At 41.8% G+C, this 13895-nt stretch overlaps 1 protein-coding gene across 1 annotated transcript in view; it reads left to right on the forward strand.

Annotated features, from left to right (window-relative positions):
- The first annotated feature begins 449 nt into the window (after positions 1 to 449).
- The window catches only part of LOC123974080 (plakophilin-4-like), a 48221-nt gene continuing 34775 nt past the window's right edge, over positions 450 to 13895 (forward strand). Inside the window, exons 1-6 of the mRNA XM_046054517.1 lie at positions 450 to 464; positions 1255 to 1367; positions 7332 to 7366; positions 11390 to 11515; positions 11961 to 12154; positions 12715 to 13291. Of these exons, the coding sequence (XP_045910473.1) occupies positions 450 to 464; positions 1255 to 1367; positions 7332 to 7366; positions 11390 to 11515; positions 11961 to 12154; positions 12715 to 13291 (1060 nt within the window). The remainder of the gene's footprint in view (positions 465 to 1254; positions 1368 to 7331; positions 7367 to 11389; positions 11516 to 11960; positions 12155 to 12714; positions 13292 to 13895) is intronic.

Consider the following 13895-nt stretch of genomic DNA (forward strand, 5'->3'; position numbering starts at 1 on the left):
GACCTTCCTTCATGCTCCTTCTCACTGCAGTCAAGCTTCACATATGAGGGAGAGTAAAAGAGAGGAGAGCCATGGAGGGTATAAAGCAGTAGTTTACTGAGGGGTGAGTATAGCATGTCTACAATAGGAAGGGAAATTTCAGTGCACCCTCAGGGAACATTGGAGAGTAGGTGTGAAATGTAGGCTGGTCTTAGTGCCGTAGAGTGACTAAACCTCCTCCGACAGACAGGTCACAAAAAAAGTTGAGACCAGGTTTGTGTGTGGGGGTGTGTGTGTCTGTCTGTGAATGCAGCTGGTGTGAATGTAATTGACCATGGTAATGGACATTACATGGGACAACTAAGGATAGCAAGGCAAGGATCCTGCCATCTGTACAGAGTTATGGTGAGTGAGGCCTTTTTTGCATGAAAACATGGTGATACTAGAGTGCTGACACTTTTATTACTGCCATGGTAGTGGTGTGGGTGAGTAAAAAGGTATTTGTCAGGTGTGTGTGTGTGTGTGTGTGTGTGTGTGTGTGTGTGCGTGCGCACGCGCACAATCATTTATTCTGTGTAGCAAAGACCCTGTGCGTGTCTTATGAGTGTCATGATACAGTGTTTGGAGCTAGAGAGCTGTGCAAGTGATAGTCTCGCTCAGGCGAGATAATTAGTCAAATGCTGATTTCTGCTCAACTCCCATAGGACCAGTGCCACCTAGGCTAAATATCTCCCACTGAAGTGCTTCTTATGTATCTGTGTAGCTATATAGCGCGCGTGTGTGTGTGTGTGTGTGTATGGGAATGTACATAGTATCTCCTTTTTAAGCATTTCTATTTGGAATTAGCTTGTTTGCGGTGCCTTGAAGGACTAGTGCATGAGATTTTGTACAATGTATTGTATGTTTTCATTAGTGTATAATCACCTGAAAATAAGAATCATGTTTTTGTTACCTTTTTATATTTTATATACTCTTACATGCTTGGAACGGGAGGGTGAGAGGAAGGGTTATCGGTTTGTTGCAATCTGCAACCGCACCACCATATGCCAGTAAATCCTACCCACTGGTTCTTTAAGCTTCTATTTTGTGTCCTCATCAACCTGCATGCCATTATGAAGCACAACACTGTTGGAGCAAGCTTTCGGCCTGCCTCCCTCACTTCACATTTGTCAAATCTGTCAATATAAGTACATGAAGCTCCCTCTGATGAGAATGTTTTCCTGACCTTCAGTCCTTTTGTCTTTTTTTTCTTTGTTTTGTTTTGTTTATGCGCAGGAGCTCCAGTTTGAGCGGCTAACCAGGGAGCTGGAAGTGGAGAGGCAGATTGTGGCCAATCAGCTGGAAAGATGCAGACTTGGGGCCGAGTCGCCAGGCGCTGGTAGCAGCAGGTAATGTGTACACACAGACACACACACACACAGCCACAATCCAACACATGGCTTTTTCATCCTTCACAGCAGTGGCCATATTCCATAGTGTAACCATATGATATAATGTTGGAGCAACCCAGCGTGCTTAAATGCGATTGGACTGTAAATCTAAAAATGTCCCTCCTCCTGTCCTGTTATTTTGAAATAGACAGAATGCCTCCAGTGTTATTTAAGTTAATCAGAAAGACAGTCTCATTAGTTGGCAATTTTAAATATGCAGGCCTGGCTAATTGGCCCAATGAAAATATATACAACTGACTTTGTAGGCAAAATATTAAGCCTATGTTTATCGTTGACAGCATGAGTATGTGTTTGTGCATGATAGTGGAGTGTTGTTTGCTTAGTGGAGCGCTGCTGTCCATGTGGAAGGAGTGTGGAGCTTCTGAGTTTGTTCCGGGGACTCAGTCTCACTTCATCAGCTAAGGCACTGGGCTGCCTGATCATCACACCTCAGTGACCACACATTCTGTCCTGTCTGCTGCGGCTCAGACATGTCAGGTTCATTTGTACAGCTCAATACCACGTACACTATCCCTGTGGGCCTCACAGAGCCACTGCGAGGAAAAGTTGACACCAGTCTTATATTATCACATGGCTTGATGGTTTAGTTTAAAGTCGTTTTTCAAAGATACAAAAGATGTGGAGATGCAGTGATGAACAGGAATGCTATTGGCATTGACCTAAACAGCTGTAAAAAAACAAATAAATACTGGTGTTAGTCCAAAATTAATTATATTGCTAATAAAATACATTGAAACAATATCAAGGGGAGAAAATTGAGATAGACATAATCTAATGTCTTTGTGTTTTGTAACATTAATTCATCGGTCACTGTAGTCTTATAGGTCCGGTTAAATATTTAATTGTGAAGTGGCAAGGGGAATTACAATAAAGATTAATAGACTGTGACATTTAAGAGATAGCTTAATGGTGATGGGGTGGTGATGGCGCATAGATCAGATGCTTGCCTTTGGTGTGGGAGACCTGGGTTCGATTCCCACTGTGAGACATCCCTGAGCAAGACACTTAACCTAGTTGCTCTGACATGTGTAGCAATTGTAAGTCGCAGTTTTGATGGCACAGCATAGTGCTGGGGTGGGTGTGTGTGTGTGTGTGTATTTTCCACTGATGTGCAGCTGTTTTAGTCACGTGTTATGTCTCTTAGGAAAATGTCTGATTACGTTTAAGGTTGTTGATATAAGGATATAATGAGACCCAAAAGACTTTGATGAATGACAAGTATCCAGTCAGTCAAGCCATATTTGAATACAGTCAAGGACACATGGCTGTGAAGGTATTCATTTTTTCTGTCCCACGGTGATAAGACGACGCACCCTATCAGTTTGTATGTAGTTTCTAACTTCCCTTCAGATTGGATGATTTTTGAAATGGACTAACATTTCATATGAGAGGAACAGCACTGTAAAATGCGTAGATTACTTTGACACACTGGAGGCTTGATGATCACCCAAACTACAGCAAGGGCTGTAGTAAGTATTTATAATTTATCCACTGATTGTAAACAAAGTGTGCATAACTGTTTGAATTCTTTATATAGAGCCATTAACTAATAAATGGTCACCCAATATGCATTCTGATGCCAGGCTTGAGCTGCATTTGTTCCCAAATGGACCATGATACAATTGGGATATATCTGGATACATGACACTTGGTCTGAGCAGGGGATGTAATGGCTCTCTTTGATCTCTTCTGGCTTTGTCATAATAAGCCCTATGCCCTTACCCGATACATTTTTTGCACTCCAGCCTGCATACCTGCAATAGCACCCACCTACTACCAGCAGATTGCAGCACTCAGGAGTAAGAGTGTCCATTTCCCCTTTCTCCCTTTTTCAGCAAGGCGCAGGTATAGAGCAGCTTCAAGTGGTGCCAAAAAGGTCTGGACAACACCTCTATGAAAATGTACACAGCCATGCTATTTACTCTCATTTCCTTTTTCACTCCGATTTAGTGTATACAGAGATATAGGCGACACACTTGCTTTCCTCTGTTGTCCCGTAGTCACTCGCTCCTGACAAATGTTCAATAAACTGAGTGGCACCTCCAAGATTAATTTGAGTAAATAAGCTAGAGGATCAAGCAATCTTCTTTACTGAGTCTAATGACTGCCTCTAATATGAAAGGGTTCTTTTGTGTGCCAGTCACAATGAAAATCTGCAGCCAAATCTGTTTTGTGCAGTGTTGAGCTCATTGTCTTAATTCACCTGCCCATCAGTGGCAGGTAAACATTTAGCCAGCCAAAAAATGTTTTTATTTTTCACACATAATAATTATGGTACTTATTACAAGTATTATTAATAAAAAATAATAATAAATAACAAGGAAGACGCTTGTGTCTTTCCTACAAATGAAATTTTACTCAGAGCTTCAGTGTCCGCTTCCAGCTGTCTGACTTGCATTGTTTGGTGCATTCCCACAGATTAAGATTAAGATCCTTTTAGAAAGTCTGTTAAGTATTAATATTATTAATGGTGGTAAAATCATATTTGAAACATTGCCCATTTCAACTGAAATAACTTTTGAAGGAACCGCGAAATCATTTTTGTAACTTAGGCACTTGCGTTTCAACCAAAAGTCCCAGGGTCTAAAATTGGCTCCTAGCCTGCAAAAAGTCCCTGCGCTGGGTACTGTTCTTTCTATTAGCAAAGGAATGATCTGAGTTACTAGTGTTGTTCAGAGCTGATTTGTCAATCACAAGCCTTCAGCCTACAACAACTAGACAAGCAAGCACTAGTTGCCACTAGCATCGAGATTATGGGTTGAAATTTGTTGCTATTTTTGTGGATGTTATAATCAATGCTATGTTTGCTTGCGGTTACATACTAAAGCAAAAATAAATCACCCTTAAACTGGTTCCCTTGCCGACTCTGCATGTCTGCTGCATGTTACTTGTGCAACAGCAAGCTAAGAAATAACAAGACAGCGACACGGTGATGTTCTTTGAAAAGTTTTTTTTATTTTTTTTTTTTTTTAACTGTTATTGGCCTGATCATCAAACTCTTCGGATGCGAAGGGAACACATTCTTAGGTTCACTTCCTGGGACTGTTCAGTCAAAAGGGCCATAGTTACCCATTAAGTGATATTAGGCTGCAGGGGATTTTCTTGACAGTGCTGTTAGCGGTTAGACTGTTGTTGTTGTTTTTATCACTGTGCCCTTGGGTTCCAATTCACTAAACTGTTGAGCTGTGCATACTCATTTATTTTTTTAGATGTAGAAGAAAAATCAATTCTGTTTCTTTTTCAGGTAGATTTTGGATTTAATTATTTTGGATTCAACCCAAAACTGCTAAATAGTTAAGTACTTTCCTTTCACCTTGCTTCACTGTTACCTCAGGGATGCCGGTACTGTTTGTATCACGGGTCTTTCACATGCAAATGGCCACAGGACCTCTCAGAAACATAGGTAAGGGTTGTATAATGGGTAAATAATCAGGGCTCTTCAGTATAAATCCACCTTTGTTATCCAGCTTTCTTATAATCCTATTCTAATAATGAGCCAAGTTTCCCATGTATATGATGTTTCAGAAATCAGGTTTCTGCTGAAAGATAAAATCACCTTTTTAAATTACATGTAAACACGACCACTCTTCCCAATGGGGGGCCAGTAGCCATCTACCACCTCCTAGGGACCATATAAAGAAAACATGCAATCTCATTTTCACACCTTTTTTAAATCCTGAGAGGGACAAATACAAAGGGTGTCACTGGTCATTTGTGTGTGAATGGAGATTGGCTTTAACCATTGAGGTCACACCGCTTGGCTCAATAGCTCAGCGGGATGACAAGCAGAGGTGACAGCACACTTTCGGATTCTGATGGGAGTCATTACATTTCATGACACCTCCAGAGTTGACCACCCCTTTCATTTCTACAAGCACACAGGGAGCGGTCATCAAACTTGACCTCTGGCAAACTCCTAAAAGATGTGACCTCCACCCAGCCAAAGGGGTTGATGGGAAATAAAATGCCCTCTCAGGGTTGGGCCTGTTGTTTATCGGCATCGTCAGTTTTACAATCACTTTACACTGCCTTCACCCAGCCAGCCGGTCGGCATGCTGCACGCATGGTGCATCATCATTATGGTAGCCATTCTTCTACTTCATCTGCCATGGTTCAGTGGAGCACAACTTGCCTAACTTCCTCCTTTTTAATTGCCTGCGTGCCCATTAAAATTCTGAGAGCCGACCGTCTTAAAGCTCATCGAGTGTCACCTTAGATGGAAAAATAGCAGCAGTTGCAACACAAGGTGCTTGATAGTAATGACCAGCAAATAGAGGATATTATTAAAAAGAAAAGGGTGGAAACACTACTCCAAGATCTCCTGCTTAGCCTTGTAATAAGTGGGGGAAAAATGGCTCTGAGAAAGTTGCCTTTTAGTCAGAAAGTATTTTTGTAGGTACATGCATAAATTGAAACTAATAGGTGGCTGCTAAGATGGCTTGTATGTCTGTTCACCATTTTCCTTTCTGCCGAGGCCTTCGCTGTAAGTAATCATTTGAATGCAATGCATTTGCTGCGGGATTACTTTTTATGATACCCTTTAAAAGATAATGTGTTTTTTTTTTTTTTTTTTTTAACTTAGGCCCTATTTGCATGTATTTTGGTATCGAAATGACTATTAGGTACAAAAAATGATTGAATCCATGCAGTAGATGGCTTCACTCACAGCGAGCTGGCTGCAATTGCTGCAACATATTCCTTCGGGGCAATTTTGCCCATCAAAATTACGTCCACAAAAAGTGCTTCTTTTGCCACCGACAGGCTCTGACGGTTATACCACGTGTCTAACAAAGGATGTGTGACTCCCGGTGAAACCCTTTGTTTTAACAAGAAACTGAAGTCTCGTTCAAGGACAAGTCTCGCTCTGAAATCTCGTGAGAGGCGAGTTACTACAGAAAGAGTCCGGTGGAAACGTACGTTTTGTTGTGTTGGAGTAATGTTAGGAAATAAAGTCTTGCGAGCAAACTCCTCTCCCTTGTTCCACTAGAAAATCTCAAATAAAAAATTTCAGACATGTTTTGTAGTGATTGTGAGGTCCCAGACGTTTTCCAAATGTGATTAAACACTGGTAACAATATGCAGATTCTGAAAATGAATGTGGGATCTTTTCAGAAATTCAGAAGCCATTGTTTACTGCGTACTTAGTCTGATGCATTCCCGCTCTGAGCTTGCCATTAAGTATGATCCTTCATCCTCTGACTCAGGACAATTCATCATCAATCGCCACACAGTGTCTCGAGATCCTTTCTGTTTTTGCTGTTTGGTATCCTCAGTGCTGTGGTGTGATTTCTCTCTGGCTGGACCATTATTCGCTTGCATTATTCTCTGGAGACGGAGTGTCGCTCTAAGATTCTCTCTGTGCTGGAATATACGCTGGCATGCATGTCAGGATTGTGTTTGGATGTCAGGAGACAGTGAGTGTGTGAGAATGTACTGTATGATCACTTCTGATTTACTGTAGGAGCTTGCCTCAGTTGTCTGTTCTCAGTTTCAGCTCCCAGGATGTATTCCACCCACCGGCCTTTTTTGTACTTTTTGGCTTAGCATGTTTCATTAAAGCTGCAGGTAAAAAAACAGCTTCCAGTCCCACATTTGTCAGTGCTGATGGGTCCTCTAACAAAACACTAGCTGTCACCAGAGGCACCTTTTAGGTCTTGATAAACACAGATGACAGAAATAAACTTCACATCGGAGTTGTACACGTTAAACCTGCACTTCTGCAGTATACTCTGAACCTCTAGCTGTCTCAAACACAGTGCTTACCATCTGTGACCACTGAACGAGGAAAGAGTATATGAGACCTCAAGGTGATTTCACTTTCACAAGTCTTTCACTGTGGTATGTCTGATTTTGTAGTACATGTATTCACTTTTTCGTCTCCTGTTTCCCCCCTCAATACAGCTCATCTGAGAAGTCCCTGCCTTGGAGAACTGCAGGTATGTCAACTCAAACACCCAGGGTAACCATGTGTTTATGCGTTCAGTTCATATTCAGTGTCGTTGTCCCCCCCCCCCCACAGACACACACACACACACACACACACACACACACACACACACACACACACACACACACACACACACACACACACACACACACACACACACACACATATCACCCATATCACCCTGTACCTGTAACAATGGATGTGGAACAGTAAATAACTGGTAACTCGATGGGGTTTTACCATAACATAGTGGGTCACAAGGCCACCTACTTTGTCTAGGACACTTGTTGCTGTGGATATCATTCAAGACTAAAATACACAGACTTATTTGGGTTTTCTCCATACAGGTTTGAAACCGCAACCTGTGGCTCTGTATCTTGTGTATGAAGCTCGCTTAGGTTCACAAAGTATTCACTCATTTCTGTTCCTGTGTGACCTCGATTATACCTTTTTGGACAGATTAAGACCAATAGTCAGTGATCAATAACAACCACTGTTGGACAAAAATACCCAAATATTTACGTATTCTTGGTTTGGTTACCTCTTATTACCCCTCTAAATGATAGTGGTCTAGACAGTTCTGTTATTTGTCACAGTAATAAATGTGACACATGTAACATAAGTACAGCCTAACTTTTCAGCAAAGTGCTTTTGAATAATTTAATATTGGCAGAAAGGATTGCGTCTGTCTTTCGGTACGAGCTTTGTCATGCGTGTTTGTGTAGTGCAGAACAGGCATGTTTTACATCTCGTCAATAATCATTGCCTATGAGCCTTTTCAAGCAAGCATACAGTTAATGGACAGCCCAAGGCGTATTCTCGCCTTAATATTTGTCTAAGCAATTTCTGCCCACTCACGCACTATACCATCAGTGATGGGGAGTGGAAGGATCTCTCTTAGAGCCTTTTTGTTCTCTGTTTGTTTAGTCCACATCCTTGAAGTATTTTCAGCAGAGAACAGATAATGAATTGATTTTACTAATGTGTTTCATGGCTTATTAATTGCATAGTCGAACTTAGAGAATTTCTGCAATGGTCATTAATCTTTTATTGTCTATCCTGCCAGAAGAGCCTATGGGGGGTTATAGTTGTACATATGCACTGGGAATATTAATATTACGCGGTTTTCTCATTTGCTGCCCACTCCCCATTTCCTTGCTGAACACATTTCATTAGCGTCGGAACAGAGCCGGGCCTAATCACAATCACTGTTTGCTTTTTATTGATTTCTCATTGGACTATAGATGATAAATGATAGTCAGAGGTGACAATGTACTGTTTCCAATCTAAATTAATTAGAAATCAAAAATGTGTGGCACATTGTGATGGGCAACGTTTGACCATACGTCTCCACTGTCTGAGAGTTTACCGAAGTGTTACTGTGGAAACAAGCCTTTTAGCCCCAGGAAATGTCAGTGCCATCACACCTCATGTCCACTGAGAGTAGAAGACAAACACCCCTAAATGAAGGCTTTCTTTCTGTTTCTGTCCCCTGTCTCTTTTTTGTTGAGTTGCTTGTTCTCTTTCAACCATGACAGACAATTTATACTTTATGTAACATGGAAATTGTTCTTTAAAAAGTTAATATATAATTTTATGATTTTTACAAGCCATCATAGCAGAAATTCAAAGAAAAGTAGTCAATCACTGCTAGTTTTAATACTACTAGTTTTTGTCACATTTTGAAGTAAAACATCCCAGAGAGGTTTTGGTAGCTATTAGTCACTCACCAAGACACCTGCCCAGCTCTCCACTGGTTTTCCTCACACAACAGCTTGGTTTCTCACAGATGGCAATTATTTCTCCTTACTCTGTCTTGTTCCCAGCCCCTTGGATGCCTACCAGGCTCACAATTATAAGGCTGTGGTTGTTTATACTGTATGTGTACAAATATATGTATTTTCAACCTTACCAGTCATGTGAGGTAAGTGGGAATAAAATACTTATGAGATACAGACGAGTTTATTGTCTTTGTGGGTGCTGCTGGACTGTGTAAACATCAGAATTCTATAGTTTTATCTAATACATTATTAATAGACAAGAAAATGTATTAGGGCGCAACAGGGTGCTTAGACAACTGCGGTTACCAAAGCGAGGGCAATCAGTGGTGATAAACATTCAACTGCAAAATACATTTTAAAATTCATCACAGAGGCAACCTGTGTGAGAATAGACAACTCTCTTCTTCAGTGTCTTGGAGAAAAACAAAATACTCTCTCCAGAGTGGTCATGTTATGCATGAAAATGGCAACAGTGACAACATGAAATTATTTCTCTCTCTCTCTCTCGTGCACGCGCTGTCATTGTCCTCTCTTCCTGCTTTTCTTCTATTCTGGCTTGTTGGCATCTCATTTATCAAACAGGGTCAAGGCTCAGTATAAAAACCCTGTGGTCTGAAACGACACACAGCGTGCCAGACACAGATTCGCTGCCAGAATGAAAGGAAACAAAAGACTTATTCAGTCGTGTCATTACTTATGCTTAAAGGACATAAAAAATGCCTTTTGATCTCAAAGAACCTTCTTGTTTTACTGTAAATACTTTTAAAGTCCCTTGTATCACTCACGTGAAACACGAATGATATCGAATGTGATCTTTCGTAAACGTTCTCCTCCCTATACATAGAGAGAACGTTTACAGCCTCTCACAAAATTAAACCTCATCAATTCCGCCTTGAATTATGAGAGAGAGAGAGAGAGAGAGAGAGAGAGAGAGAGATTATTTACAGTTATTTAATGATTAAAGCTAGGAGAGGCAATTTATTTCAGAAGCTTTTTATATATATATATATATTTGTTGAAATTCTCGGTAATCAATAAATCAAATGCTCTGTCACAAAAAATATTCTAGGATTTGTTGCTGTCATAGGACTGTAATAAATACAGCCTACTTACCTGCCTGCCTACCTGCATATGCACTCACTGCGCATGATTGTGTGTTTTGGGTGAGTGGCTTTGGAGGGACCCCTGAAAGGGATTATTTTAGTTGGCTACTCAAAATCTAGCTGTCTCTCATTGCCTTCTCCAGCTTTAATGAACGCTGTAAGGTCCCTCTCTGGTAAATCAGTTTCCCATCTAAGAAATTTCCTCTGCCACTGGGACAGTACTTTGTAAAGTCTCACCTCACCCGGTACATAAAACTTTTTGCCATTTTGCTCCAGAATTGTTGCCAAGAATGGCTATTTTGTTAAAAATACAGAGAAGGACAAAGAAAGGAACACTAAATAGAAACTGAAGCTTAAATTTATACGGTTATTATTTTAAACAGGGTTATATATTAAATTAGAAGCTGCACCTATTGCAAATAGTGAGGATGACCTGCCTGAGTCCTGTCTGCAAACGGGCAAACACCCTTAGATCTTCAGAGATGGGAGTGCAAGATGCCAGCTTGTCAAACACACTAGGCTTATGTGTCAACAGATTTATTCAACAGGTCAGCTTGGGCAACAAGGCACCGGCAGCTTCTTCATCGGATTCAAATGTTATTCTCTCACCAGCTAACTGGGCTGGATGTGACAGACACTAGCTGCCAGTGTTTGCCTCCCTGTTCCCCTCCACTTGCTGCCTATTGTTCTAGTGATTGCAGAGTAACCAAATGACACTGGTCACGCTTAACAAGATTGTGGTAATGGTGAAACATTGTGCATTGGCACATTAGAGGGCTAATTCCAGTTCCTGTTTGCCATACTGGTTGTTGTCATGCATGAAGAGAGGGGGGGGTGTAGGAAAATGTTTGAGCTGCTAAACTGTTTGCAGCATAGCTGTATACGCAGTTGATATGATGTGCTACCTAATTTTGCTTTCCCAAATTACTATGGCAGTAAGATTTAATGACTCCAACTGTACACAAGCGTAAAGCTAATGTTGCAGAAATTGTCTATTATTGTTTCCTCTCAACACCAAAAATTGTTGACTGCTTTAATGACTATTTTAATCTTTCCATCCAAAGCCCAAACTCTGCAATTGTTTCAGCCTCAAAAGCTCTGACTCCCTTCTTCGTTGTGTTTTCCCAGATGCCTCCGCCTCAGGGGACACCAAGTCTCGGGTGACTGACAGCTCCCAGTCGCCCAGCTACCGCATCAGGACTGAGTCAGAGCAGGTGTCTCTGTACTCCCCGGAGCAGTCCTCCCTCCATGAAAGTGAGGGTCCGTTATTGCCTTTCTCCATCTTCTGCAGCCCTCTTTTCCCTAACTCACATCTTGTTTTTTTTTACCTCAGCGCTGTCCCACTAAATTTATATTTCTATTCTTCAACTACTGTTTCTTGTCTTTTTATACAGAAAGCCCGTTTCGTCTTGCAGCTTTGTCTTTTCCATACTGATACCAGATATTTTGAGTGTCACCGATAACAACTGATCACTTTATGAAAGGCTGAATGCTGTTGCCACACTGAATCATAGGGTGGTAGAACAATTCTCCCCTTGCTGTGCCGTTTGTTATTAGCAATGCTGTCTAGGTAAAGGTCACGTCTATTATGAAACCATTTATGTGTCAGTCTCGTGTTCCTCTCCCCTTCCCTCTCCCCCCTCTCTGTCTCTGCATTTTTTCATCTATCTCTTTCTGTCACTCTCTCTGTGTCTCTCAGGGTCCGCGGGGAATTCGCGTAGCTCAACTCAGATGAACTCATACTCGGACAGTGGCTACCAGGATGCCAGCAGCGGCTACCTCACCAGCCAGAACATGGGCAAGGCTGAGCTGAGGATGCAGCACTCCTTCCCTGGCGCCGGCACTGGTACCCAGGGAAAGAATGCCAGAGCCGAGGGCCAGGCTTCAGCCCAGGTACTGCCAGCAATGGTACATAAAATATATCGTTGTTGTCAAGCACAAAATGTGTCTGTAAAAAATTATGTTCCAAATAACACTAGCATATATACCATTTTTTTTAATTAAACAGCCATTGTTCACATTATGCAAGGACTCATGAAATTTAATTACATTTCTGACTATAAGCTTTTAAGTCATGACAACAAAAGAGAAATCCAAAATTGCTGGTGCTTTTTTTTTTTTTCTGTGAAGGCGGCAGTGTAATGCTTAAAGGCACAGAAGGCGCACAGTGAACTGAGCACCGCAACATAATCATGCTTCATACAGCGTTGTACACACATGCCACTGAGAAGCCAAATGGCACTGTCACATACAACAGACGGGGGTTGGAAAAGAGAAAATAAATACAGCCATTAGTAGGGTCTTGCCCTGTAATAGAATTGCTTTATGTAATGCTGTATTGTTTTAGTCAATTTATAGCAAAGAGTACTACATGATTATTAATGGTTTTATTGCTCATTAAGAACTAAAGAAACAAATGCATGAAGCCATTTTGTTTTCCTTCTGACTTGCAGGTTCCAGCAGTCACAACAGCAGTGCCTGGCCGTGCTATGCGGAGGGTAAGCTCAGTGCCTTCTCGCTCTCACTCGCCAGCCTACGCCAGCGGTGTGTCCCCCTCCCGCGGCTCTCTGCGTACCTCAGTTGGCAGTGCCTACGTCTCCCCCATTGTAACTGAGCCCAAACCGCTCTCTTGCATCTTCTCTACAACCTTGCCCTCTGCCCAGCGCACCAGTAGCACCGGCGGTGGTGGCAGCGGCTCACCCTACTCCACACAGAAAAACTCCCCTGCTGCATTGCGACGCATGGGCTCTACGAACTCACGATCCGGCAGCCGCACAACCTCGCCCTATCAGGCCTCTGCAGGTTCATCATCAGGCCGCATGGGCTCGCCTCTTACAATGGTGGACAGCATCAACCCTCCACTGACTAAGCAGCCTTCTCACTCATCGTCTCCAGTCAGGGCTAGTATGACCGCCGTGCCCCAGCACTACAGCTCCACTCTGCCCCGCTCCATGCTCCACAACTCCGACCCCTATGGACCCCAGAGTTACGACATTTACGAGAGGATGACGCGTCCTGACAGCCTCGCAGGTGCTCAAATGCGCGCCACACACACACACACACACACACACACACACACACACTGCCATTTACTGTGTATCAGCTCAGCAGCCTGTTCAAACTCCTTTATACTCTGAGTCAGAATCAGTATATAATAGCTTTTTTTAAATGTCTATATTGTGTTATATAAAAGGTCGAAGGGCAAGAGCAAAATACCTTCTGTCAAATCAGGAAAACAGAAAGAGTACACAGTGTTTTCCTCTTTGTTTTGCCTCACTGCCCCTTCCTTTCCATTCACGCACAGCTGCATGAATCAGCTGTGCGGCATCATCACATTGTACGAGAGCCACAACACACACACACATCATTAATAGATTCATTCATTGAGATAAAATGCTTCAAGATGGTCATAGTCATGTAATGAAATTCATAATTCGAGGCATTATTGTGAGAAGTTATCATAAGTTATTTAGTTTGTGTATATTACCTTAAAAATCCTGACGACAAAGAAAGGAGACACTGTTATAATGAAAAGCACCTTTTAAAATGGTGTTTTGCATGTAAAACTTAAGTAATAAAATATGGTAGGTTGTCATATAGTTACTGTTCATAAATTCTTCTGAACTTATTGAGT

Source organism: Micropterus dolomieu, linkage group LG07 (genome assembly GCF_021292245.1).
Source record: "Micropterus dolomieu isolate WLL.071019.BEF.003 ecotype Adirondacks linkage group LG07, ASM2129224v1, whole genome shotgun sequence".
NCBI classification, from domain to species: Eukaryota; Metazoa; Chordata; class Actinopteri; order Centrarchiformes; family Centrarchidae; genus Micropterus; species Micropterus dolomieu.